We start from the raw sequence: 27388 nt of genomic DNA, 5'->3' as shown, positions 1-27388 counted from the left end.
TGTAAGATTCAGATACCACTAGAGGACACCCACTTCCACTGTATAAATTTTATTTTTTTGTTGTTGTTGTCTTTTTAAATGCATTATTTCGTATTTCCCATTAATTCCTCCTATATAAATCTTAATAATTTTCCTCAGTTGTTCATGAATTCTGAATAATGGTTTTTAAAAAGCATTTTATAGAGGTTATGCAATGAAGGTTAGTCAACTAGAAAATTGTATATACACTGCAGAATTGTAATTGACTTAAGAATTATTTTCCATGAAATATGCAGGCCTTTTTTGCTCAGTTGCTGGAAATATTGCAAAAGCTTCACCATTAAATATCTTGAATGCATGAAATTCCAAATCCCTAGCATTTTAATTCACTTGCTCTAATGCTGTTAGACTGTCATATGACAACAATGAAATGTCTGAAAGGGTAATTGTTTTGAATCATCTGAGTATTTGCACAGTAAAAACCATAAAGCCCTTTCAGCTTGTGTAAAGTGCTTTGTCTCTAACAAAAGACGCTTTTATGTGCAACGTGATGCAGTGGTGGAGATTATGCAGGGATGATTTTGTGGAGTGTAAATGTAAAATCTGATTATAGCTGCTGGGAGGGGGAGGGAAGGGAGGCAGGGAGATGCTGAGGCAGTGACTTTTCCTCTGATATCCTGCAAGGGCATGGAAGTACACTTTTCTTCTTGCTGCTTAGCCAGTCTGCATTGGACATCTGGGATTTCATGGGATGCACTATATACGCAGCCAGTTCTGAGGCTCCTTCAGCGGAGGGGCCTGAGCCAAAGAGACGTCCCCATGGTCACAGCAGCAGGACCTGTCGCACCCGTGACCGGTGAGGCCACAATGCAATGTCTCAAGAGTCTTGTGTTTTTCAATGAATCTGTTGCTCAGATGCATAATAGTATGTCTACTGGCAGTTGACCTATAAATCTTGTATTAATGCTGAACTTTAAGGTATTAGTTTGTAGTGTTCATGCTCAAACACATCAGGCTGTACTTCGGTGTGCTTTATTGCTATCAGTTCTCAAATTTTATGCACTCTCACTTCGGATTTGAGCTCTTTGAACATTTCAATTTACACAGTCTTGTGTTCATTTGGTTTGAAATCTTAAGATCAAGGTAGAAATCTATGTCCAACAACTACTAGCCTAAATGAAATAACCTTATTTTTAAAATATTGTTTTCTTCGACAGTAGGCTAAGTTGCATGAAACTTTTCAAATACAACCTCTCGTGTGAAATTTTAAACGCAAGCCATACAGATGCATTTTCTCACACGTTTGCATAGGGCATTAACTCTGATGATAAGAATTTGTCAGCCCTTGTCGAAAGTGGCTGGAATAGGAAAATGAATGCTTTAACGAGCAAACTGGTATTTATTCAGATTGTTCATCTAGTCAGTTAATCTGTGTGTAATGTATGTATGTGTGTGCGTTGATACCGAGCAGTAAATCCAGCGAGAGTTCCTGAAGCTTCCTAATAACCCCGAGTCTCTAATGCTGCTGACGCTACGGCTCTCATAAGACACTACATAACGCTCACTATCACACTTATGACCCTTTATGAGCTCGGGCTAATATAACACCGGTAATGATGGCTTTTTCTTTCCACTGACACACCTCTATGGGATACGTCGAGCGAGGGTTTGGATATTTCCTGTCCGTCAGGTACGTGTCAACCGGCGCTGTATATATATTGGCGAGCGTACTGACGTCTTCTGTTTTGAATTCACAAATATTGTTTGCGCGCGCACGGGCTTAGAACAGATGGTTGTTAACTTGGATTTTGTTTGATTCGATGCATACGTATTAGTTTGATTTGAGGTGATAATATCCAAATTATTTGATAATTGTGATTTAATTGTCTGACGTTACATTTACATTGATTTGCATGAGTAAATTCCTCATTTTAGTTCCAACTCCAAAGTCTGAGCCACGCACAAGCCGTTGTAAAATATTAGCTATAGAGTAAAATAAATATCAAAATACTACGCACATCTGTGACTGCACACTAATTAATTAGCTATATTAATGTGCCAAATTGCTAAATTACTTGGCAGTCGTAAACCGTCATGCACGCGATTTATTGGCATAGGATTTTTTTTTTTTTTTTTTTCATTTTATCATTATTATTATTAATAAATAATTTGACATTTAGGCTGCTATGTTTATTATGTTACATAGGGAATTCTCTCGGAAGCGTTGCATTAGTGATTTTAGAAGTTTAGGCTGCTATACAATTTTTAATTGTACAATTACACCAGTTTTAATTTAAGCAGGTATATCTCATCTGCGTACACCTAGTCAGTTTTACTATAGCTACAATTAAACACTATGCAATTTCCCCCTTTTAGTCTGTCCCAAACACTGGACAGAATTATTTTTATTCTGCATGTCATTTGAACTAGTCAAAAGCATATCCAATCTATACAAACTTTATATATAGCACTAGTCTATAAATGGAAAGGGCAGTGGAGCAGGCCCGCAGGAGCTAAGACTGAGTTAAGAAGGTAATGTAGGTCACTCACAGGGAGAGTCCACGGAGTCTGCTGTATTCTTTACAGTAATATGTCACCATATGTGAGATATGACAGTTCAGTGCTTCAAGAACTTACTACAATAACCAATAGTTTTTGCCGGAATACCAAAATCAAAAATAAGGTGACATGTTTTATGAATATGGTTTTACAGTAGTAACAATAAATGCAGTAACTTGGGTATTTTGTCAGAAAATACGATCACATTTTTATAGGGCAGGGGAAGTGAAATGTTTCTAAAGGTGTTCCAGCATTGTCAAAATGAAAGAAAGAGGGGCTGTCCTCATTTTCCCTCAGTTTAACTGTTGACTGTTACTAACAAAGAAACATCACATAGGTGTCTTCCAACTTGCATGTCCTCACAATACAATGTGGATACAAAAAATGGCATAATGCAGTGTGAATGGCTTGCAAAGCATCCATCAGAAAGCTCTCTTGTGTGTCAACTGCCTGGGGTGCAGTTACAGCCTGCAGATGTACATGAGAATGGGCCCATTAGCCTCCTGCAGTACAGCTGCCTCTCTGTTATTGCTGTGAACCCCCCTGAGGGCCCTTTACACAAATACAGCCAACCTCCTGTCATTGCCCGCTGTAAACCATTAACATTAACAAATAATAGCAGTTCTTTTATTTATTTTTTGAGCATTTTAGTTACTATGGCTTGTGGCTTATTGTAGCTACCTGAAGAGTTGTAAAACATGTGCGATACTATATTAGTTAAATGCTTCCGTCTCAAGCATTCGTGCCTTTTTTTCAGCATGTGCCAATTTTGTAATCAGTGTCGTTGCCAGGTTTCAAAAAATTGGTGGTGTGCCTTTAAGAGAGGCTTCTGTGCCTGTAGGCTAAGGTTGATTTGGCTAAATGGATTAGCAGTTATCCTGTGATGTTACAGCCTAGTAAACACGCACTAATATAGAGAGAAAGAAGAGCGGCCCTGATTAACCTTCCACATTTAGGACAGCTCTATCATTATTAAAGGCTTCATATCATCAAATAAAACAGTTCATAATATGAAAACAAACTTTGAGAACCTGGAGCTATAGGATGTGCTGAAGCTAACCGACCCCCTGCACCAGACAGATGAATACATCAACACATGATTGTGTTCATGGTGATGCCCTGCAACTGTGATTGCTTTTAAGATTACACATAAAGCATGGCTTCCCCTGAAGGTTATTCAGAAATGTAGTTGTGACATGTTTATCAGTGTACAGATAATATGTGGTTATCAACCTTTTTGACTCCAGGCCCCCCATGTAGATGTTTCTGGTACTTCTGCAGCAATGATAAAGCTGCAAGTTTTTTAGCTGTTTTATTTTAAGAAACCAAGAGTGGTAATATCTGAAAATAATGAAATAATAATAATTCATGCTTGTTATGAACAGCTGATTTTTTTTCCCAGTCGCCCATGATCACAGGATACAGGGGTTTTCCTTGTTATTATTTTTTACTCTCAAATTGATTTTCACAAATATTTATTTTCTACCTGAAAATAGTTTTTACAGCTTGACATAAAGAAAATCGATATATCAAAACTTCCATGACTTTAGTAATTATTTATTTATTTTTATTAATTTCCATCAGTGTAATTATTATTTATTTTTTAGTTAAAGTTGTTCTGTTGTGCATTTTTGTTGATTTTAATTGTTTTTTTTGTACTATTTAATTTCTGGTTATAATTTTATTTTTATTGTAATGATAGTAATCCTGATTTCAATTACTTTTCCAGAAATCACACTTTTAAAATTAGCTCATATATCAAGGTTTTCCAAAGTTGTGGGAACCCTTCCTAAATTAAAATGTCAGTTGTTGATTAATTAAAATAAGAAATATGTTAGATTACATCCTGATTTTTAGTAAATTTTTTGTCTTATTTTAAATCATCCTTCGGCCCCCTTGCAATTGTGCATAATGTCATATCATCACTACAACACTGTTCATTTACATAACATAATCTGCTTTTTTTCATGGATTTCAGTAGAGTACAGATCAGTGTTCATTGGACAAGATTTATTATAAAGTATAATTTGCTGCTGTGTGAAGGGAAAGAGAGAGTGAAAAAAGAGAGAGATCTAACGATCAGAGAGAGTGAAAAAAGGTTATGAAAAAACTAAATTATTATAAAGAATATATTAATAACAAAATATGTATGATATGACCCCTTAAAGCACATGAAACATCATTTGGGTAACGGTCATCCCTTTACCATTATCACGCACTGGCTGTTTAATTCTCTTGTCTATGTATTTCTCTTTGTATTTTTTAAAAACATGGTAGGTTTGCAGACCTTGCACTTTGCCCTCCTCTCATTTGTGTCCTGTAGATGTATTTAGCACTATGCCAGCAGGATAACTGCTAGTTAAGCGATTTGGAGGTGCAGCACACCAGCTGCGTGTGTGCGTCGTAGCAGCATGCATTAATTCTCCGGGGTGCATTAAGCAGCGGATCAAATGGTGTGACCTTCAAAAACAGGAAACGGTCTGTCAGCGCACACACAGATGACTCAAACTCCAGCCTAATGAAGCTTCCCAATTAAAGATAACAAGGGAGAGAATAGGCCCAAGCAACATTCAGTGTTAATGGTGACAGTAGTGCAGCAGTGGTCCATTTATCACACCTTTTTAATTGCACTCCAGAAATAGCAGGCGCTTTTTTTTTTGCAGTGGGAAAAGACTACATTTTCATGTTGGCTCATTAGAAGTGTGTGTGATGTGCTGTTTTGTGTGTTTGTGTGTATTGCAGGCCTAAGACCATGAGTGATCATCAGGATCAGGCTGAAGATGTTGGGCTCCTAGCGCCTCACGATCAATCAGAGCCCTCAAAGGACGATGACATGCACTTCAGGCAAGTTATGGCTTGACTGGTAAAAGTAGACTCAACTTTGCCTTTATATAATCTGGTTTTAAACTATTTTGAAAGTTTAAAGCATTTTAGTGATTGATGCTAGTCTTGGCTTAGCAGGTAAAACTGTTGTCTCACAGCAAGAGTGTCTACGGTTCGACTTCTGGCTGAGTCAGAAGGCCTTTCTGTGTGAAGTTTGCGTGTTCTTCCTTTGATGGTGTGGGTTTTCCCCACAGTCACAAGATGCTTCAGTTAGGCTTCAGTGTCACTTTGACCCTACATAGTAGATCAAATATATTAGTTATTGTGACCAGGAAGTCAATATAAGTGGTCAAGGCAAGAAGTGACACACTCTCACAAGGAAACATCACTTAACTGTTTCCTACAGAATCTGTTTTTGCTTCACTTCCTGTAATTCGTCTTAAGTAAATACTAAACAAAACTAAACTAATACTACTAAAGACTACTAAACACTAATTATTTAAAAATTCTGAATTTTTTTGTGATAAATGATCTTTTTTTAGACTGTTCACATATAATTCATACACAACACAACGCATTATGCAGGCAAAATATTTTTTTATTTTGTTGCAGTACAATCACTCACTTAATCAGCTTTCCTTTCTATAATACCATCTCATGATAAATATGTTCTCATGATTTTTACTGTAAAACATGTTCACAAATAGCTCTCAGTTTATTATGATATACTCTTACTGTTTTGTTTTGAAAAACATATGGTATATTTCTATCTTTCAACTGTTCGCTTGACATTCATCCAATTCATCCAACTTGACATAAATTTAAGTGTTATGCAGTGATGAAAAATTTTAATCTAATAAAAGATCATTTTTAAAAATGTAAATATTTTTTTAAATCGGTTCCAAGTCAGAATTTATATTAGTTTCCAAATTTATTTTTAAGCCTTAAAGCATAAGCCTTTTTAAAAAAGATTTTTTTGGGGGGGAAAAAATCCACATATGACACTTAAAGGAATAGTTCACCCCAAACTGAGCTATGCTGAATATTTATTCACCTGCAGGCCATTCAAGTTTGTTTCTTCATGGGGACAGACGTGAATAAATTTAACATTATGTCATCTGCTCACCAATGGATCCTCTGCAGTGAATGGGTGCCGCCAGAATGAGAGTTCAAATGGCTGATAAAAACATCACAATAATCCACAAGTAATGCACACGATTCCATCAGTTTATCAATTAATATCCTGTGAGGTAAAAAGTTGCATGTTTGTGATAAACAAATCCATCATTAAGACTTTTTAACTTTAAATGAGTCCTCTATCCACAATGTTGCTTTCTCCAGTGAAAAAAGTTTACTTGTGAAACCAGTCCAAAACGGTTCTAAACATATATGTCAGTGGATTTTGAGTAAGAGGACAATGGGGATGGACTTTTTCACTGGAGGAAGCATTATTATGTATTATGGACTATTTCTGACAGATAGATTCTTAAAAGCATGCAGCTTCTCACTTCACAACAGGTTAATTGATAGATAAGAGTTGTGCTGATTAATTGTGGATTATTGTGATGTTTTTACCAGCTGCTTGGACTCTCATTCTGACGGCACCCATTCACTGCAGAGGATCCTTTGGGTGAGAAAGTGATGTAATGCTAAATTACATCCTCCATACCTGTTCCAATGAAGAAACAAACTCATCTACACCTTGGATGGCCTGAGGGGGAGTACATTTTCAGCAAAATTCCATTTTTGGGTGAGCTATTCCTTTAAGATTCACTCCTTTAAGAATTTGTATTGAATTTTTTAAGAGTATTTTATTTTGGGACTGACACTAACTCACATGATGGCAGATTCCATTATATGTGTAGCGCGCTTCTTATATAAGCCCGTTCTGTGGCAGAGTGTAATTGTATGAATTTTTCCAGATGGGGTTTAGTTGAGCACTATATCATGTGCTCACACTGTCACCCGTTCTGTTCAGAGAGCTGACGTCCACGGGGCAGAATGACTGAACAGCTCAGTATCACAAAGGCTGTATTGTGTTTCCTCTGTAAAAATCCAAGTTTGACGATCTTTGTCCCCTTTTACTTGCTTCTAGATTAATTATTGACCGTACACTGCCACTGGGACATATTCCCTTTCTGGCTCTAGATGCATTTTGGCTGTTAATCAGCCTGCCTATGCAGAACCTCAGCCAAGGGCATACAGACACCCTGCCAGTCTGGTAACTCTCCACCTCCGCAGGCAGGGCAAGATGAGCCTGCAACTGTGACATGCTGCAGTCACCATACACCAGAGCCCAGCATAATAAGAGCGTGTGACTCATGTCTGGATAGCACAAAACACACAGTAGCAATTGTAATATCCCTCTATTTATATCTTCCTGTCATTGCTAAGGTATCTGCAAGCAGAATCCTTAATTCTGCTTAAATAACAAAGAGAAACTTGAATTTAAAGTAGTTTGAGGCTCCTGAATCAATGGTTATTGATGTGAGACACAGATGGTCTACATATGCCATGACACCAGAGCCAAGCCTATTTAAAATATTTCCTGTAAATTTACTCACCTTCAGGCCATCCAAGATGCAGATGAGATTTTCATTGGAGCAGATTTGGAGAAATATAGCATTACATTTGACTGGTACACTTGCTCACCAATTGATCCTTTGTAGTAAATGGGTGCCATCAGAATGAGTGTTCAAATAGCTGATAAAAACATCACAGTAATCCACGCGACTCCAGTCCATCAGTTAACGTCTTGAGAAGCAAAAAGCTGTGTGTTTATAATCTAGTTGCTTACGAGCGAAAACAGTTCTAAACAAATATATTGAAGCGTTATTATGAATTATGGACTCGTATTTTGGCCAGAAGCTACAGTTTAAAGTTAAAACACCTTAATGATGGATTTGTTTATTACAAACATGCAGCTTTTCATTTTACAAGACATTAACTGATGGACTGGAGTCATGTTGATTTCTTGTGGGTTATTGGGATGTTTTCATCAGCTGTTTCGACTTTCATTCTGACGGCACCCATTCACTGCAGAGGATTTATTGCCCTGAAAGATTCTCACAGGACCCATTCCACTCCAAATCTGTTCTGATGAAGAAACAAACTCATTTACATAATCGATGGCCTGAGAATTTTATTTTTTAGTAAACTATTCATTTTTTTTGTGAGTTTTCTTTGCCTCCAGTACTATTAGAGCTACAAAATACACTGGGATACTGAACATTTTTGAGTATGAAAAATATGGCCTTGAAAAAACTATAACCACTATGAATTTATTTACAATAAATATTTAAAGTCCTCATAAGCCTATTTTGCTTGCAGGCCAACCTAATTAAATATTAAGGAGTAATAGCCAATGGCCATTGCTCCCAAACACAATATGCAGATTTGCAGACAGACAGGACCTCAGCTGAAACTTTGAAATACGTTTGTACAATATACAGAGATTATATTAAAGCACTATACTACAGTTCACTAACACTATAGCTCAATGTAAATTTTTGATATTTGAATGCTTAAAGGGATAGTTCACCCAAAAATTAAAAATTCTCACTGTTGTGTTGTTCCAAGACTTCTGTGGAACAAAAAAAAGAAGATATTTTGAAGAATGTTGGTAACCAAACGGTTTTGGTTATGTTCACTGCATGAATAGTTTTCAAAATATCTTCTTTTATGTTCCACAGAAGAAAGAAAGTCATACAGTTCTGAAGTGGAGATATATAAGGGTAAAGTGGGGAAAAAAAGTATTTAGTCAGCCACCAATTGTGCAAGTTCTCCCACTTAAAAAGATGAGAGAGGCCTGTAATTTTCATCATAGGTATACCTCAACTATGAGAGACAAAATGAGAAAAAAAAATCCAGAAAATCACATTGTAGGATTTTTAAAGAATTTATTTGCAAATTATGGTGGAAAATAAGTATTCATTTTTGGGTGAACTATACCAGGATGTGCATATAAAAGGCAAAGGCAAGAAGTTATGAAGCAAGCAAGCAAGCAAATGTTTATTTATATAGCACTTTTCCAAACAAGTTAATGCAGTTCAAAGTGCTTTACAAGCAAGAAGGAATCAAATACAGAATGCACCAAATACAAAATAGAATTAAAATACAAGAACGCAATTTAAAATATATATAATTAAAATTTAAAATATAAAACAAAATAATTTCGTTAAAGGAAAAAAACATAGAAAATATACTAAGATTTTATATGAAGAGGTGGTGGGGGGGAGCACATTTGGTGTGTATCTGATGTTTTTCAATTTATTTTTCGTCCAAGGCACACTGTAAAAAGTGATAAGTTGACTTAACTTAAAAAATATTGAGGAAACCCGTTGCCTTAAAATTTTTAAGTAAATGATAATAAAAAATAAAAAAAGTTGATAAGTTAACTGAATTGTTTAAAAAAAAAAAATAATTATGTACTTAATCATTTTAAGGCAATGGGTTTCTCAATTTTAAGTTAAGTCAACTTTCACTTTTTACAGTGCAAAAGACATTTTACAAAAACTACAAATATAATAGGCCTATGACTTGTATTACATACTGTATACAGACAATTCGTATTTTCTGCACACCATATTCTTTCACATTAGGTGAATAGAATGCCATTCTGAACATGGTCACGACTAACTCGCCACACAGGAAACCACATCACATGTTGCTTCACAGCATATTGTGTTTCACACTACTGAGATACTGCTGGCGATTTCTATTTGTTTTTATTATTTAAGTAAAGCATGCAAATGTTTGCAACTCAGCACTACATGAGGCATTGTTTCTCTGTTGAAATGGCGACAAAAGGAATATAGAATCATCTATAATAGACTCGGATGTTCATTTTTATTGGATACAGCAGCACAGTGCAGCAGAAACAGTAGCGGCCTAAGGGGACATAATATTATCCTCTCGGGAACAATGATGTGTGAAAAGAAACATGTTTCTGTTCACGAGTGTGGGTGTAGCGGTGTTCCCTGTTATGTTGAATGATGGTAAAAGCATAACAGATGCATTTGTCCTGTCAGCAGCAGTGCGTTTGTGCCAGAGCACTCTCTGCTGCACTCCTGGCCACATGCCTGTGTTCCCACAGATCTTTCTCTTAGGGGCCGTACAATAAAAAGAGTTAGTGTCCAGAATGACTGATCATTGTGTAATCTAATTTCTGATAGCCTCTGATGTCATTAGTTGTCATTATTTCATCCGTCATTGAAGTTGACATTTTTTATCCAGTGAAACTTACAGGACGTTCTCACTGCAGCAGAGTAGTTTTAAAGGTGAAGAACATCAGGTGTCCCACTGGACAGATATACAGGTGGTCCCGCTTCAAATCACACCGTCGGTTGTCAAACCTGTGACCTATAAGTTACCAAGCCCAACTCTTAACAATCAGGCAATGACAGCAATCATTGTCTCTCATCGTCAGCAGCTTTTCTTTTCAAAACGTTTCAAAACCTAGGTTTTAAATAAACTTTTTCAATCACCAGCCAATTTGACGACTAAATATTTAAGATACCGGCCATTGAGAACTTCTACTGGCCAAAATGGATGGCATTCAGTTTAACTACAGTCAATCATAGTTTGCAGACACCATAAAAGTTAATTTTTTGATAAAACAGCATTTATTTTGTTGTAATGTCAAAATATAACTCACTCCAAAATGAATGTTTAATGGTAAGCACATTGATTGATAAAGTGATCAGCTGTTTCCAAACAAAACTCGGTGATGTTTATAATACATTGTGAGGGTATTCTTAGGGCATTATAATGAATAAATAATGCATTATAAAAAAACATATACTACGTATGTTGTATCATCTCATAAATTAGCATAAGAACAGTTTTAATGTACGTATTTGTGGTCATAGCTTTTAAGAGTATGATGATTTATAACACAGTTGGTTACATTGGATTATGTTTCACATATTTATAATGTATTGTAAGTCTCATATCTTGCCATTGTTGAAGATCTGCACATAATTTAGTACGTCTTATTAGTGTTTTTACTGTAAAATGACAAATACAAAGTCTTCATGAAATCAACCAAAAGGCTTTATAATGTTGTCTTATTATTTATAAGTGGTCTTTGTATGCCATAAGTAAAGTAACTTCACTTTACTTAAAGCAGACAAAGACCACTTATGAATAATAATAATAATAATAATAATAATAATTCTCAAACAGCCATGAGATCAGATATCGGATCAGATGAATGTGTGAATTGCTTTGCACTATTTTTATTGTAATATTAGTATGGTTATTTTGATGGTAACCTTTTAGACAGCTGTTGATAAGTAACTCTGCAACTACATGTCAACTAGCAGTTATTGGAGTATTAGCAGCATGTCTGCTAAATATCTGCACTTTATTTTGATGGCTCCCCAACAGACATTCTACTAACTATACGCAGTTTTTCAAGTATGTCATTACTATACATATTATTTTGCATATAATTATTATTATGTCATATTCTACCAACCCTTAACCTTAACCTGAGGCTACTAACACTCTGATGACAGTTAGTTGACATGTAGTTGCAAAGTTGCTTATAGTTAGTAGACTAAGGGGACCATCAAAATAAAATGTAATCTAATATCAAAAAATAAATAAATAAATAAAAACATTGCATTTTTCCATTTGAAAGTATAACAACTGATCTTAAACTAGCTCACAGCAAAATTAACATTAACCTCACAGGAAACACTCAAAAAAAAAAACAACCACAGACACACTCAACCTTTCCTTGCCACTCACAAGATGTAGTAAGACACTGTGTAGATCTTACAGTTTTTCCTCAATTGCTTAAATGCATTTCTTGAAATTATGCCACTTTTTTGGAAAACTCTAAACTCAATTCCCCAAACTTCCTATATTCAGGTCAAAATGAAGCTTTCCTCTCAAAACAAATCAATCTTGTTGAAAAACCAAACTTTGCTCTCAGATATGACACACAAACCCTCAAACACACACACACACACACACACACACACACACTACAACTCAGTTTTACACATTGATGAGATCAATTCTGTAATACTGTAGAGTACAGTACAAAACAGCAAAAATAATTATTCTGCCCCAGCATCCCATCTTTGGTCTGGGACAGGCCAAAGAACCTCTTCAGCATCACAGACTATTTTGGCCCTGGCCAGGCAGCGGGGGTAAAATCCTCTTGCATGCCTGATCCAACCCTGGCACACATCAACTAAAATATCTGAGACTGCTTGTCTTCTTGCCCTTGCCCTTCCTCTTTCTCTTCCATGTTGTCATCCTCCTCCTCCTCCTTCTCCTCTTCCTCTTCCTCTTCCTCCTCCTCCTACCTCCGCCTCCTACTCTTCTTCTTCAAATTTACACATTACTGTATGTGGGATATTGATTGAAAAAGACTGAATAGGATTCACAGTTACACTTTTACTAGTGGTCTGACAAAAAAAAAAAAAAAATATATATATATATAATAAAATAAAATAAATGTCATTGTGAAATAGAAATAAAAAGAAATATGTGCACAAAGGCGAAAATAAAATGAGAAAGTCCACTGTCAGAATTTGTAACTCTTGTGTTGTCCTCTGTCTGTATATGTTTTCCAATTGAAGGTTGATGAGATGTACCTTTCAGCTATTTCAGAGAATTGCTTTATCATTGGTTGATCTATATTCTCTTCATTAGTGAAAGTCAAGATTCACTTGAGCAATTCATGCCGAATTTACAAAAAGTCTAATACAAATGTGTAGAAAATATGCTTGACAGTTTATGACAACTAGATCAAAAATTTTGTATTTACCATAATGACTTATATGATGAACTAATGACTGGATGTTTTGAGGGGTAAAATATAGCACAGAGAACTATATAATACATTTTGAGCAATAAGACAATAGCAATTGATGATGTAGGAAACCGCAGACAAATGCACATAATCAGTTGCATGAATGTGCCAAAGCAATCGCAACTTGTTCAAAAAACTTTTTATGATGTGCACGAGTGACTAGATGATGTGGAGGTTGAACAAGTATGAGAATATTTTTGAGAATTTCATTTCTGGTCTGAGAAATGCACCAAAGCCAAAAACTGTAATCTGACTTTGGCCCTTTTATCTATCCATCGAAGGTTCTGATTGGTGTGTGATAAATTTTTACTCTGTGTTTCCACTTGGGTAATTGTGTGCTAATTGAGCTCAAACTTGGCAGACTTGAGTGAACAAAGGTTCTAAATGACCACATGGTATAAGCACTGAAAAATGTAGGGATTTTTGTGTAGAGTTTTGCAGTAAAAGTTCACCAAATCTGACGCATGTGTCAAAGCAGGGGAATAGTGTTTATAGTTTAGGGAAATGGGTGCGCTGTTTTAAAAATTGCGTTATGGTTTTGAAATTTTAGTTCAAAAGCCTGGTTATAGTGTTTTAGCAATCGAGAAAAACTGTAAATAAACAATGTCAAGATATGAGATAATCCATTATATCTGTCAGGCCCACTATCGTCAAAGATGACTGACAATAGAGTTTGGATTGGCGGTATGGTTCTGTTCTGGGCAAGAACTCCCTGCGCATCCATGCAGCCTAGTATATATGAGAGCAGGGAGAGCAGCAATAATCCCCCAAAACAAAACCATATGCCATACCCCCCAACACAAAATGACAGCGAAAATCTCAAGCCTTAAGCAACAAGCATGTAGCCCTTACCCAATGAATGAACAAGAATGTTGCCAAAAACCCGCATACGCCATAGCCACGAGCATGTTGCCCTTAACCAGATGACCTAACGAGTATGCTGCCAATACCTGAAAAGCTTAAGCAACATGTTCTCGCTTACAACCAGATAGCCTTAAGAACAAGCATGCTCCCAATAACGACCAGACAGCTTAGGAACAAGCGTGCTCCCAATAACTCGCACATGTTCAAGTTAACAAACTTGAATGAATCGAGATAAAATCCATAAGGTGAATGAATCCTCTCGCTAAATTCCAGATTGCACAATTCCTAGTACTGAGATGATGGTGTTTGCCTGGCGAATTTGCCAACGCGAAGCTGGTGATAATAATGATGGACCTTATACTGTATATGAGTGCTGTGATAGGTGTTGCATCCCTATTGGTAGATGTGGATCAGCTGAGAGTCAGCTGATGCAAGCTTGACTAACGTGACCTGCCAGAAGTAACGCTGATGCTAGATAAATTAATTTGATTTAATATGGTATTCATTAAATTCAAGTTTATTTGTATAGTGCTTTTTACAATACAAATCGTTGCAAAGCAGTGTTACAAATAATCATACTTTTAAAAGTTATAACCACAAATGTGTAAGTAATTATAATGCCTTAAGAGCACCCTTATAATGTATTATAAATACGGGCTACATAGAAAGTGTTGCCAATATGTCTATCAAAAATCAGTTTGTACAAAAATCAATTTCACATGAATGTCTTGAGCTCTTCTCTGGAAACGTTATTAGTGTCAGAGTTATAAGCTTCATGTTATGGGATGGCCCTCTGCCTCGGGCCTGAGCATGAGCATGTTTGGAGGGCTGGGGATCATCGGCTTGGTTGACAAGGCTGTTTTGAGCTTACCAAAATAAATTACATATTGTGTAGGAAAATATCCCTTTAGGTTCAAATAATCTGCTTTTACCATAACATTCTTATTTAAACTGCATCATGTTGGATATCCACACTGTAAAAAAACTTAAAACATTTTTTTTACCAGCTTCAGCAGATTTTTGAGTTTGCTCAACTTATTTGTTTGTGGGAGATTCTCAAATTTTTGTTGTATAAACTTAAAATGACAAGTTGAGAAAACTCAAAAATCTGCTGAAGCTGGTTTGGCTCAACTTTTCTTTTTTTTTACAGTCAGGTTAATACTTTTCCAGATCCTTTTACATATTTGTTTTTGTATTACAGGGTGCATCTAATAGATGATCTGTCATATGAGGATGTCAAGAAATGCTATCGTGGATCTGTAAGTACCAGATGACATATCATTTTGTCCAACCTATGAAGTGACCCAAAAAACAGTTTGACACTTAACCATATTTAAAATTGTCTGTATTTAAAAATAAAAATGAAAGTATATTTGAAAATATATTAAATATTTGTTAGCATTTTAATACATTTTCTATCAGATATATTTTCCCATGTCCTCAGGTTCTGTTTGTATAATATATGACTTTATTCATGCCAAAAACCATGAAAGAAGAGCTGTACAGCTTTCTGTTAATATTTATGTTAATTGGAGAAAGATGTGGTTTGCCCCCAGATGATGTAGTTACAGCATCTACCAGCAGGGTCTAATGGGATCATGCTAACTAGCTGAACCTTGACCTCTGGTCATAAACAACAACAAAACATTATCACAAAATTTGACAAAATCGAGTCTCTTGACTGAGATCTGATAAACAAAACCTCTTTATACAACCAGTGCTGTTTTCTGAGCAAGAAACACATCCATCTTTAGCTGTCATGAAGTGGAAAAGACACCACCTCCAAGGAATGACCCAGCATTTTTGCAATTATTTTTAGCCATCTGGTGTCGTAGTGATTTTACAAAGTATATTTATACAAAGTCAGTTCCCCTCAAGTTCACTCATGTGTCCTAGCAGAGTAACATTCAACACATTAACCACTTTAAAACAAGTTTTTTCAAAGTTGTAAATAAAACGGATATTATTGGAGTATGTTTTACAAGATAATATTTCAACGTGTTTCTTCTCGGCTCTTAGTAATTATTTTTGTAAAATTACTGCATCACACGTTTATGTCAGTGTATGAACATATTCCAGTAACATTTGACAAGCAGAAAATTTTTGCCAACAATAAATTAATTTTAAAATTACAGTTTTCATCAAAACAACTTGGTAAAACTTCTTTTTGTAAAACTGTTGTGTCATATTTCCTAAAAATAAATGCCACTTGGTTTAATATCTTGTTATCTAATGAAAAGACTGGATGAAAGTCTTACATTTTAGACACACTTAAGTGTCCAAATACGTTTTGGGTCTCTGTACAAATGATTTTGGTGTAATTTGGTAGATTTCAGAGTAGATTCTGTGACCACAGCTTTGCTACTCAGTTACTCAGGAAGCTTGGGTGAAGGTCACAATGAAAGATACTGTGACTGTCACACTGCACCTCCAGACCCCTAGCCTTGGTTATAGAATTAAGACACATTGCTTTTATTACAGCTTATAAACAGACAGTGTAGTTGTACAAGCAGGGTTAAAAATTGGACCGGATCAGCCCATCTACATAATGAACATCCATCATCCTAATGATCTGTTGTGCATCAGTGTGCTCTGAAACGCTCCGAGCTGCAGGAAGCAATAGTGAGAGAGCGCTGGTGAAGATCAAATGTGCTAGAAACAAGCCCACAAGTTTTTCCGTCAAGGTGCAGTGGGTGTTTCTGCTGCGTGTCTGTGACGGGGCAGTGAAGAAAGAGAGGGAGCGAGAGAGAGAGAGAGAGAAAGAGAGAGACGCTTCAGAAGTAAGAAGAAACGCTGTGTTAGCTCACAGGAAGAGGTCGTAGCTAAGTTGGCTCTTGGGTCCCGGGACAGTGGAGAGGGACGGGGTATCTGCGAGGCTGCCTCTCGGTTGAGTGTGGAGTGTTTGTGTCGTGTCAGCATGCTCAGCTTGGTGCAGAGCTCACATCCCTTACGAGAAAGAGCCAAGCTGCAGAAGAGCTGTGCGAAGCAGCTGATTTCTCTTTCCTCTACTTCCTCACAGACCGTCAGCAAGTACAATGCGCAGTACCACAAGCTTTTCCAGAGCGTTCCCAAAGAAGAGCTCCTAATGAAAGGTAAGTTTGTTATCACTCTCCTCCCACTGCAGCCTCTTACGTATTAGTTTGCAGCTCCTTGTAAAGTGACCTTGTGATATGATCAAATAATTCTTTTGATAGTGCTACACTAGCTTCCTCAGTAACATCTTGCAGTTGTTTTAATTTATTTAAAATCAGACTGGTGCACATGCTGTGTTAATAAAAATGTCCATTAGAGGTGAGCAAAGGTCTGAAAACACTAGTTAATAATACATTTACCACTAGTGAGCTATTACTAAAAATGCTTCATATCATGCTTCTTATTTGTATTCTATTCTATTCTATTCTATACTATTCTATTAATCAGTTGTTCACATGGTCAGTGTCACTAATTTGCTTTTTTGATTGGTGATATTTTTGAGGTTTCAATTGTTTTAAAATCCTAAAACTTTTATTTCAAGGAATTTTAAATTACCCTTATTTTCAGTCATTTGAACCAAAATTAATTTCTTGATGTTTGGTAATATTATGTTGTTGCAATCTGTCTGACATTGATATCAAGGTGCTTTGGGTTAGTTCAAGTGAAACAAGACGTCAGAATTTGATGCTGTTCAGTATCAGCTTGCATGACTTGCAGATATCTTGTATAAGTGCACTTATGACCCATCCTTTAGTTTACTCCTGCGCCCTGCTGCGAGATATCCTGCTGCAAGGCCGACTCTACATTTCTCGAAACTGGCTGTGTTTCTATGCCAACCTCTTTGGTAAAGACATCAAGGTGAGCGTCACATCTATGCTGATGTTTATTGCTGGGATAGACATGACTAGAAAGTTCATACTCAGGAAAAAGGTGCTATTTGTGTTAGAAAATAGTGAACATTTAATTCCAAAACTGAACGTCATATCAAATTATATTTCCCACAGTACCCAAAGTACTAAGGCCTGTATATAAATAGCTGAGTACATTGTGAAAGTATCAATTTCAGTGTACTTTCTAATAAATCAGGTTTCTGTGTAATTAGAATATATAATTAATAATACAATATATAATTACGGTAATGATTACAAAACCCATGGAAAGTTTAATATTGCTAATATTGCTGAACATATTGTAATAGAAAAATGAAAATATATGTATTTTTTAAATTCTTTTTAAATTTGATGTTTTGTGCCTGTTACATTAAAAATATGGTGAAGATCAGTGCAGACATGTCTGAACGACCCAGAAAACAACACAAAACAGACTGGTTATTGTTTCTGGTTAATAAGGTAGTACAATTTTAGCATCAAAAGAAACTCGAAAGGAATAATCACATAGAACGAATTAACCAAATCGTAAGGAATGATCACAGAACGACTGGTGTTTTGTGTACTTTTGGCTGCACGCCACGTTGCAGTTTGTTGTGCTGAATTAAGCGTAACGTTATATCAGTCCTTTGTGCACCACGTTATTTAGTAATTAGATTTAGCTGGTCCAGTTTCCATCCTTGAGAGGGAAAATGTTGTGTGCAAGAATTTTGTAAGTTAAGATGGACTTTGAAACAAGGAACTTTTTCCTTTTTTTCTGCCACTTTCCCTTGCCTCTCAGGTGGCCATTCCTGTTGCATCCGTGCGGTTGGTGAAGAAACATAAGACAGCAGGTCTGGTTCCTAATGGCTTGGCTATCACCACAGACAGCAGTCAGAAGGTGAGTTTCCACCGGGTTCCAGGTCATTGACCAGCAGATTGAAATACAAAGCTTAGTCAGCATACGCTGTGGCGCTGCTGCAAAACAGTGAAAATGCAAATAGATGCAACGCTGAGACCAATCTATGCTTCAGTCAGCATATCTCACAACTGTCAGCATTTATACCTTTTTGTTTAGTTGATTCTTGTCAGCGAAGTAAGACTGGTTTAGAAAGGAAGACATTATTCAATAGTCTGGCAACTGGCCAGTGCAAAGAATTGATTTGTTATCAGAAATTATGATCTTTGTTAATTATTATTCGGCGATTGCGCTTTCAAAGCTCAGGAAACTTAATGTCTCAGATGTTTCTTCTAAAATGTATTGATGAAGAATAAGAAATGAAATGAATCTGGATGACATAGCTCAGAAAATTTGGTCTTGTATAATTCTAATGTCTTGAAATCTCTTGAAAAGTTTGATTTGCAGACTCTTGGCAAATCTGTGCACAGTTTGTCTTATTTGATATCTCTAGTACTGAAACTCTAGAAAATGTACAATTTCCAGAGGACAATGTTTGTCTTAGATGTTTCTTCTGAAATTCCAATAAATGAAAATAGACATAAAATAAGATATGTGCTATAGCAAGAGTAGGCCTATACAACTATAAATATGGCTAGCATAACTCAGAAAATTTGGTCTTGAAAGCATTCGATGAGAAATGTTTGAATTCATTTTGAGGTCTTGTGATTTCTTTTCCATTTAATCTCATTAATCTCTAGAGGAAATTGACTGACATTTCATCTGTACTTTTTCTTTCCGTTGGTTGTGTCAGTGGACTCAGCATCAAATTCTTTTCAGTTAAGGCTTCAGTTAGCTCACAGCACTGAAGAACTTGTGGAATATAGCAGTTGAAAGCAGTCTTGTTGGACATTACATTGCGGATTAATGCCTGCGAATAGTCAGTAATTCTAGATTTCTTTAAGGCAGTCATTTACTTCCTGTACAGTGAAAGCAGAACAAAACGGCCATTGTGAAAAATTAATATTGCTGCTTTGAAGTGCACCTGGTAAAATCCTCGGTAGGCAGTTGTTATTGCAACCACTACTATGCATTCGAGTTAATGATACAAAATAACTAAATGACAAGGTTTGAATTCTGGTAATTATTTTATGCAGGTGTATAAACAAATATATTTGCATCTCTTTCACACAACCTATATTCTGTGCATTATTTATACATGGCAACTCCCAAATAATGAATTTATTTGCATAAAGCTAACTGCAAATTTTCCAATGGAAGCAAAATTTCCACTGCTACAACTGTCCTATGCAAACTTCAAGTGAAAATGCATGCAAAATTTGGGTATCTTTGATAATTTGTTTAGTCATTCATGTGCACATAATTTCATTACTTTTCGACTCGAAGGTTGCATTTGTTTTGTACTAATCCATAAAGCCTCTGCTCCTCATGAGATCAGCTTTCATGCACTCTTCGTGTTCCCTAAAAATATGATCCTTTTCCTGGTAGTGAGATTATATGTGGCTACATTGTTAAATTAAACCAAAGTGGTTTGTCTTCATACTCTGGTTATGCACACTGTCTCTCGTCTCTGCTAGAAAATCCAGCTAAAAACATTTTACGCTGTTAATTGTGTCTTTAGATTAGAAAAAAAGTTCTTTAGATTATTTAAATGTTCTCCACACTAAGAAAAAAGTTTTTTAAAGAACTGTTCACTGAAAGGTTCTTTGGGGATCTTCAATGGCATCACTTTGAAAATCCCCGTTTGGAAACTTTATTTTTAAGAGTGTGGTCCAAGCTGGTTTCGGTGGTTGACCAGACAGTCAAAGGTGTTGTGCTGAAATAACAAGGTTTCACCAGCTTAAGGTCATAAAGAAGCTGTGTTTTGGAGCAGGTTAGCTGTTTTTTGAAGGTGCGAGATCTTCCACCGTAGTTCCACCATTAACCACCTAAACCGGCTTAGAGCATCTAAAGTCCAGCTTGGACTAGGTTGAAACCAACGTGTTTAAAAACACACCATCTATAGCTGGATTTTCTAGTAGGAATATAAGTGAAAATGCCACATCCATGTAGTCTCTGTTTACACTTCTTCACTCTAAAGTTGATATGTTTGTGTCCTTTCCACCCACAGTACGTGTTTGTGTCTCTACTGTCCAGAGATAGCGTCTATGATGTGTTGAGACGCATCTGCACACATCTACAGGTGAGAGTTTAGTCGGTACCTTTGGGCTATTATGTTGAGAACATGCAAACAGTGTAGGCCTAATGACAAGTGGGCTTTTATCATGCTGCTGTCTGTCATTCAGGTCAATGGGAAGAAGATCCTAAGCCTCAAGCAGTACATGGAGGAACCCAACTCTTTATCTCTAGTAGGTTTGAGAGTCTAGACTGTGAAATGAATGAGTTTTTTTTTCTCTGCCATTTGGTCAATTTTCATTCACAATATTGCCACCCAATGAAAACTGCAAATGAATGTTTATATAAAAATTGCACTTTCAGTGAGCACAATTAATGCTTAGTGAATCCTAGTATGACCTTATTTCCATGTGCCGGTGTAGGATGAGTTCCCTGTCCCTGAAGTTTTCCCTGTACCAGATGAGTTTCCTCCAGTGCTGAAGTGGAGAAGGAAGCCATCAGTTGTGTCTGTAGCTTCATCTCTTCCTGACTTACTGGGAAACTCCACCGCCGGCCTGAGTGCCGTAGACGCCCCCTTCCAGACAGACAAACCTCTGGAGGGTGAGTGATTGACCAAAAAAGGTATTTAGATGTTTTTTTGGAAATGATGCCATAGTAATACTACGTTATGGTTTTATGGTTTTCTAAAGGTTTTTTTTTTTTTTTTTTCTCAAAGTACCTAGAAGAAACATGTAGATAGCATGTACTGTCTATATAATAAGAATATGAGAATCAAAATATGTCCTAGTATGATACTGCCACACACACACTGCCTTTTTTGATAAGGGTAATGATGGATTAGAAGTTATGAAATGTTCAATATTGCACAGTTGTTCAGTTTACACAGGGTTCCCACCGTCATGGAAGATATTAGGGAATTTTAAAAATGTATATTTAAAACGAAATATTTAATCAGATATTACTTGCTGTGAATGTTTGTCAAGTAAAACTGGTTTGCAAGCTGCATGATGAGTCTGTCTGTTGATCTGTATACTGCTTTAAATCTATTCATTCAAAAGATTGGTGCTTACCCTCAGAAATCTCTATAAAGTGATTTTAAATCAAATCTCTTTTTATTATAAACAACTGGCAAGGTCATGGGAAAGTCATAGACATTTTTAGTAAAAGTAATAATAATAAAATAAATAAAAATAATATATATTACAACCATAACATCCAATACTGTGGTGAGAAATGAGAAAAGCAATATCAACCTTGATGTCTATTTTGACTTATTATGAGATTAGAAACCAAAATTTTACCTCAATAGACTCATGAATGCAAAAAGCGAATTTATTTTTACAGGATGAATAATTGGCTAGCATTTACTGAAATAAACATGTAGTGTAATGAGATCATGTAACAAGAATATAACATACTGCCCACCGATCAGAGAAAAAAATTCCCCTAGCTTTGCACATTATCAAGTCATTTTTGTGCCATGCTTGCTGATGGTAAAGCCAGGTGACACTCTGCAGTGAGAAATGCATTAGCCATGAGCAGATTAATTTCTCAGTCCAGACTGGCAGCTAATGTCCCCATTTTATCAAATGTTTCTCAGATGAAATGAAAAAATGTCCATTAAATGATTTTGTTCTGTTCGGGAACAAGCTGATCACTTCAGTTTGACGTCATGTGTCTGTTCATGTTGTGAGTGCTTGGTTCTCTCAGTGTGTGTGTGTGTGTGTGGACATGAAGCAGGAACGGTCCTGTTTGCTTGAGTCCATTATGCAATACAGGATTAAGCCCAAAAGGAGATTTTAGAAAGTAGAGATAAAACATTAAAATACCAGCCTCTGCTGAGACTAATAGATGCTATACTTTTAAATGCTTGTTTGTGTAATGTTAAAAGCCAAGGCTAAGGGTTATGGGTAGATCACATATTTTATTTCAACAAATATTCCATGTAGTTAATATGCTAACTGTATGCATTTATAAAAGAATTAGAAAAATGTTAACAATTGCTTAAGGGGACTTAAATCAATCTGTCATGCATATCCTCATCCTGTGATTCTGCTTTGTCCATTTCAGATCAAAGTCTGGAAACCAAGAAGATCCTCCTAACGGAGACGATACCAGAACTGGGCCAGATGGAGTACCAGCTACTGAAATTCTTCATCCTGCTGTGAGTTTGGCTGGACATCCTTGCTATGTGGTCATGCTTGCTTTCTCACTCGTGCTTATATGCTGTCACAACTCACTGGTGTGTGTTGTCAAAAAATCACAAAAATCACAAAAATCACGTTATCACCTTTCATCTGAAGTATGGGTACTGTGTTAAAAGTCTTCAATTAAAAATCAAAGAAAAAAAGTATTGGCTCTTCATCTTCTGGCTCCTGCAGCATTTAAACGTACTTCAGTAAAAAGTCCACTTTTTTCTAATCTTTATAAATAGACAAAATCAAGAGGCAAGGGAGATTTTCTGATTGCTTGGACACACAAACTTGCATTTGCTTGCCAGTCCACCTGTTCCAGTAATCCGTCCCCATCGTCATGTGGCCTGATTTATGTAGTTTATGTGGTGCAGCAGGGATAAACTCACTGGAAAAGTAAAGTGCCATGCATGTAAACTGGCTATCCAGTGGATCTGCAGTTTGTTTTCAGAAAAATACTCTACTCTGTATAAAAGAGATGTTACCAGAAGAATGTTTTAAAGCAACAGTCTAAATAGATTAAGATGACAAATTGGGACCTGCAGATTATAATGATTATAACAATAAATTCAAACAAACACCCCACCAAATACATTGAGTTAAAAACATGATCAGTTTTCAGAACCTTAATTATTAAAACTGTATATTAGAGTTAAACTATTTACAATTATGCATATGTGACCCTGGACCACAAAACCAGTCATAAGTAGCACGGGTATATTGTAGCAATAGCCGACATTGTATTGGTCAAAATTATTGATTTTTTTTTATGCCAGAAATCATTAGGATATTAAGTAAAGATCATGTTCCATGAAGATATTTTGTACATTTCCTACTGTAAATATATCAAAACTTAATTTTTGATTAGTAACATGCATTGCTAAGAACTTCATTTGGATAACTTTAAAGGCGATTTTCTTAATATTTTTATTTTATTTTTCATTTTTTTGCACCCTCAGATTCCAGATTTTCAAATAGCTGTATCTCAGCCAAATATTGTCATATCCTAACACACCATACATCAATGTAAAGCTTATTTATGATGTATACAATCTCAATTTAAAATAATTTACCTCTATGACTGGTTTTGTGGTTCAGGGTCATATATCATATAGTATATTTATAATAAAATATAATTAGTGCTGTCAAACATTTAATCGCGATTAATCGCATCCAAAATAAAAGTTTTTGTTTACATTATATATGAATGTGTACTGTGTATATTTATGATGTGTATATATATAAATACATGTACATACAGTATATATCTTGAAAGTATTTACATGTTTATACATTTATATATTCATATTCTTATATTTTATATTCTATATAAATATATTTCATATATAAACATAACAGTTTTCTTAAATATATACATGCATGTGTTTGTATTTATATATACATAATAAATATACACAGTATACACACATATATTATGTGAACGAACATTTTATTATGGATGCAATTAATCACGATTGACAGCACTAAATATAATATAATATAATTATATTACAGTAAATATTCAATTTATTATTATATTATATTAATATATTACAATATATTACAGTTAAACTATTTACAATTGTCAACCTATTTTATATAAACAATATAATGTGTACAAAATTTGTATAATAATAATAATAATAATAATAATTAAAGTAGAGCTTTTTTCTGAATTAATATTTATGAATATAAAATTGTCTGAATTTTGTGTGATATCATTTTTTTCCCCGACCAGTGAGGTGGTCCCACACATACTTTGTAGTGTTCATGCATGTAGCAGTGGCCATGATTATATGTTTAAGTTGTATTTCCCTTAAATATGAATCACAAAGGAACTCACAGCACTGCCATCTAGTGTCCAGCTGAACATACATAAAGGCTCTCCGGGATCTCAGTTAGTTTCAAGCGAGTCACGTATAGTCGCAGTGTTCTGGTCTTCTGTTTCCATTTGAAAAGCAAGCTGTTTATGTAAGTCTGACTTCTGCCCCATAGCATTATCCTGCTCATCCTGTCGTCGTGTTACCTGGCCTTTCGTGTCTGCAGCCTGGAGCAGCAGCTCTCTTTCCTCAGCAACAACCCTGCACTGACTCTCAGAGAGAGGTAAATGTAATTCCACACTGTCTTTCGTCATTCACTCCGCTCTTACAGATCATTTACCAGCGCTGTCTGTCTGCCACACAGGTAACTACTGACGGTCACCACTGCACTTCGCAGGGAAGTCGGTCCAGCGCTGGCGCTCTCTCTGTCTCTGTGGCCACCTTGCAACTATGCAAACAAACTCTCTTATGTATTTATGCAAAGTCCATCTCGGATTGTGTTAACAATGAGCCTGACTTAGGGACAGAAGATTGGAAGTGTTCTCATTCTGTGTTACTGGATACAAGAAGAAAGGACCCGACGGCCTACACAGAATGTAGCCTGCACGCCCTGTTTATTACAGTGATGGAATATTATAGAAGGCTCTGTTTCCACCAACAAAATCTCTTCTTGTGGTCACTTGTCACCTAATAAGGGCAAATGTATCAATCGCTCTACATCAAACCAGTTGAATGACTTTCAATAGGTTATAAATATCTTGAATATGTATAGCTCAGGATCTAATGCAGTACGTTTAGATAAGATTATTTTATTTATTTATTATGCAAGCCACTTGCCATGTCCTAGCTCTTCCAATAGGATTTAGTTGACAGCATCATGAAAATATCTAATATGTGTATATGGTGCGATCAGGTCATCATCGGTCTTACTATGTGTTCACAGCTTAATTGGCTCAAGTCGGTGACCTGGGCAGATTGTTTATGGCATATTGAATGTGTACTCAAGCTGTAGAATTCATGGACAATAAAATAGTGCATTTTCATGTACTTTCCAGAGGTTATCATTGTGATGTTGTTGATTCCTAAAGCCTATTGTACAGATGTTTAAGCATGTGAATCCTGGCATATACAACGAGCGGTTTATTGAACCACTAAAAAAGAAGTTTGCATTATGTGTCATATTTGATAAATTAGCCTTTATGGCTCATACAGTATAATATAGTGAGAATATGGAGCTCATACTAAAGCAAAAATAAAAACTAATTAAAAAAACCTCAGTTTTATTCAGAGGCCCAAACTGTGCAAAAATAAGCAGTTTGGTTCCATTTCTGATTTAAATTTGTAATGTAAATCAATGTGATCTTTATAAGTCTATAGCAGAATTCTACTAATAACGTCGTCACTCTATATCTCCCCAAAATATGTCTTATTAAGATTATATTTAAATGTTTTGTTTTATGATCAAAGTTCAATAGATTTTATTGTGAGGGGCAAACGCTCTCAGTTGTCTTGTTCGCTTTGTTCACCCTTGAGATGCAAGATTCAAAACACAGGACAATTTTAGAATAAAGATTAATGTAGGGGATAATGCAGTATGTAATTATTATGAAATACACTTTGCAATTGCAAAATTGTTAATGTACATTTTACTGCTTAACACATGCTATTTAAACATACAGGCATGAAACATCGAGAGACGGTACACAATCTGAATAAGAATCATAAGTTTCAGGCATGGGTGATCAGAATGACCCAAAAATTATGAAATCTGTTAATGATCAGACAAATTTCCAGGTGCATAGTGAAATGTAAATTTTTTATTTATTTTTTTATTTGCTGTGTAACAGTGTACTGTATACAATAGGCCTATATACTGTATACAACCTGAATTCCAGAAGTGTTGGGACGTTTTTTTTTTAAATTTGAATAAAAAGAAAACTAAAAGACTTTCAAATCACATAAAATCGTGCATAAAATTGTACAATTTCTCAGTTTAAACATTTGTTATGTTATCTATGTTCTCTTGTGAATAAAATATTGGCTCATGTGATTCGAAATTCTTTTAGTTTTCATTTTATTCAAATTTTAAAAAACGTCCCAACATTTCCGGAATTCGGGTTGTACATATATAAGCTATTTTTAAACAAATTAAAAAATATAACATTCTCTTCGAGCTGTTTTCTCGTCGTGCCATGTTGCTATTTGACCACATGGAGGCAGTGTTACTCAACTCTCAACTCTGTGATTTAACTCGGTTTACAAAGGTTTTTTTTTATTTAACAGAATAATGCTCTATCCACATTTTCATATTCTGCCCTGTTATATTATATATATATTTTTTACATGTGCGTATGTAGAGATAAGAGTTCACAGAAAGATAAACCGTGATTGTGGTTTGTGGCAGATGTTGGTTTATTATTTTATTTACAGTAAAATGTGTTTTAAAA

The 27388-nt window shown here is 35.6% G+C and overlaps 1 protein-coding gene across 6 annotated transcripts; it reads left to right on the top strand.

Annotated features, from left to right (window-relative positions):
• The first annotated feature begins 681 nt into the window (after positions 1-681).
• Positions 682-25993, top strand: gramd2aa (GRAM domain containing 2Aa). 6 transcript variants are annotated; one of them, XM_058781957.1, is made up of 12 exons: positions 688-835; positions 5281-5382; positions 15258-15315; positions 17076-17148; positions 17784-17887; positions 18698-18796; positions 20925-20996; positions 21100-21162; positions 21352-21529; positions 23000-23093; positions 25117-25224; positions 25306-25993. In XM_058781957.1, the coding sequence occupies exons 1-12, from the start codon at positions 726-728 to the stop codon at positions 25307-25309; spliced, it is 1065 nt and encodes a 354-aa protein (XP_058637940.1). In that variant the 5' UTR covers positions 688-725; the 3' UTR covers positions 25310-25993. The 6 variants fall into 6 exon arrangements, 5 of the variants coding, with proteins under 5 accessions (XP_058637941.1, XP_058637940.1, XP_058637943.1 ...); XM_058781959.1 differs by lacking the exon at positions 688-835 and adding an exon at positions 1606-1669; XR_009272032.1 differs by lacking the exon at positions 25306-25993 and having other exon boundaries at positions 682-835; positions 21352-21550; positions 25117-25157.
• The last annotated feature ends 1395 nt before the right edge of the window (positions 25994-27388 follow it).

Source organism: Onychostoma macrolepis, chromosome 07 (assembly GCF_012432095.1).
Source record: "Onychostoma macrolepis isolate SWU-2019 chromosome 07, ASM1243209v1, whole genome shotgun sequence".
NCBI classification, from domain to species: domain Eukaryota; kingdom Metazoa; phylum Chordata; class Actinopteri; order Cypriniformes; family Cyprinidae; genus Onychostoma; species Onychostoma macrolepis.
This window is presented reverse-complemented; position numbering and strand designations above follow the sequence as displayed.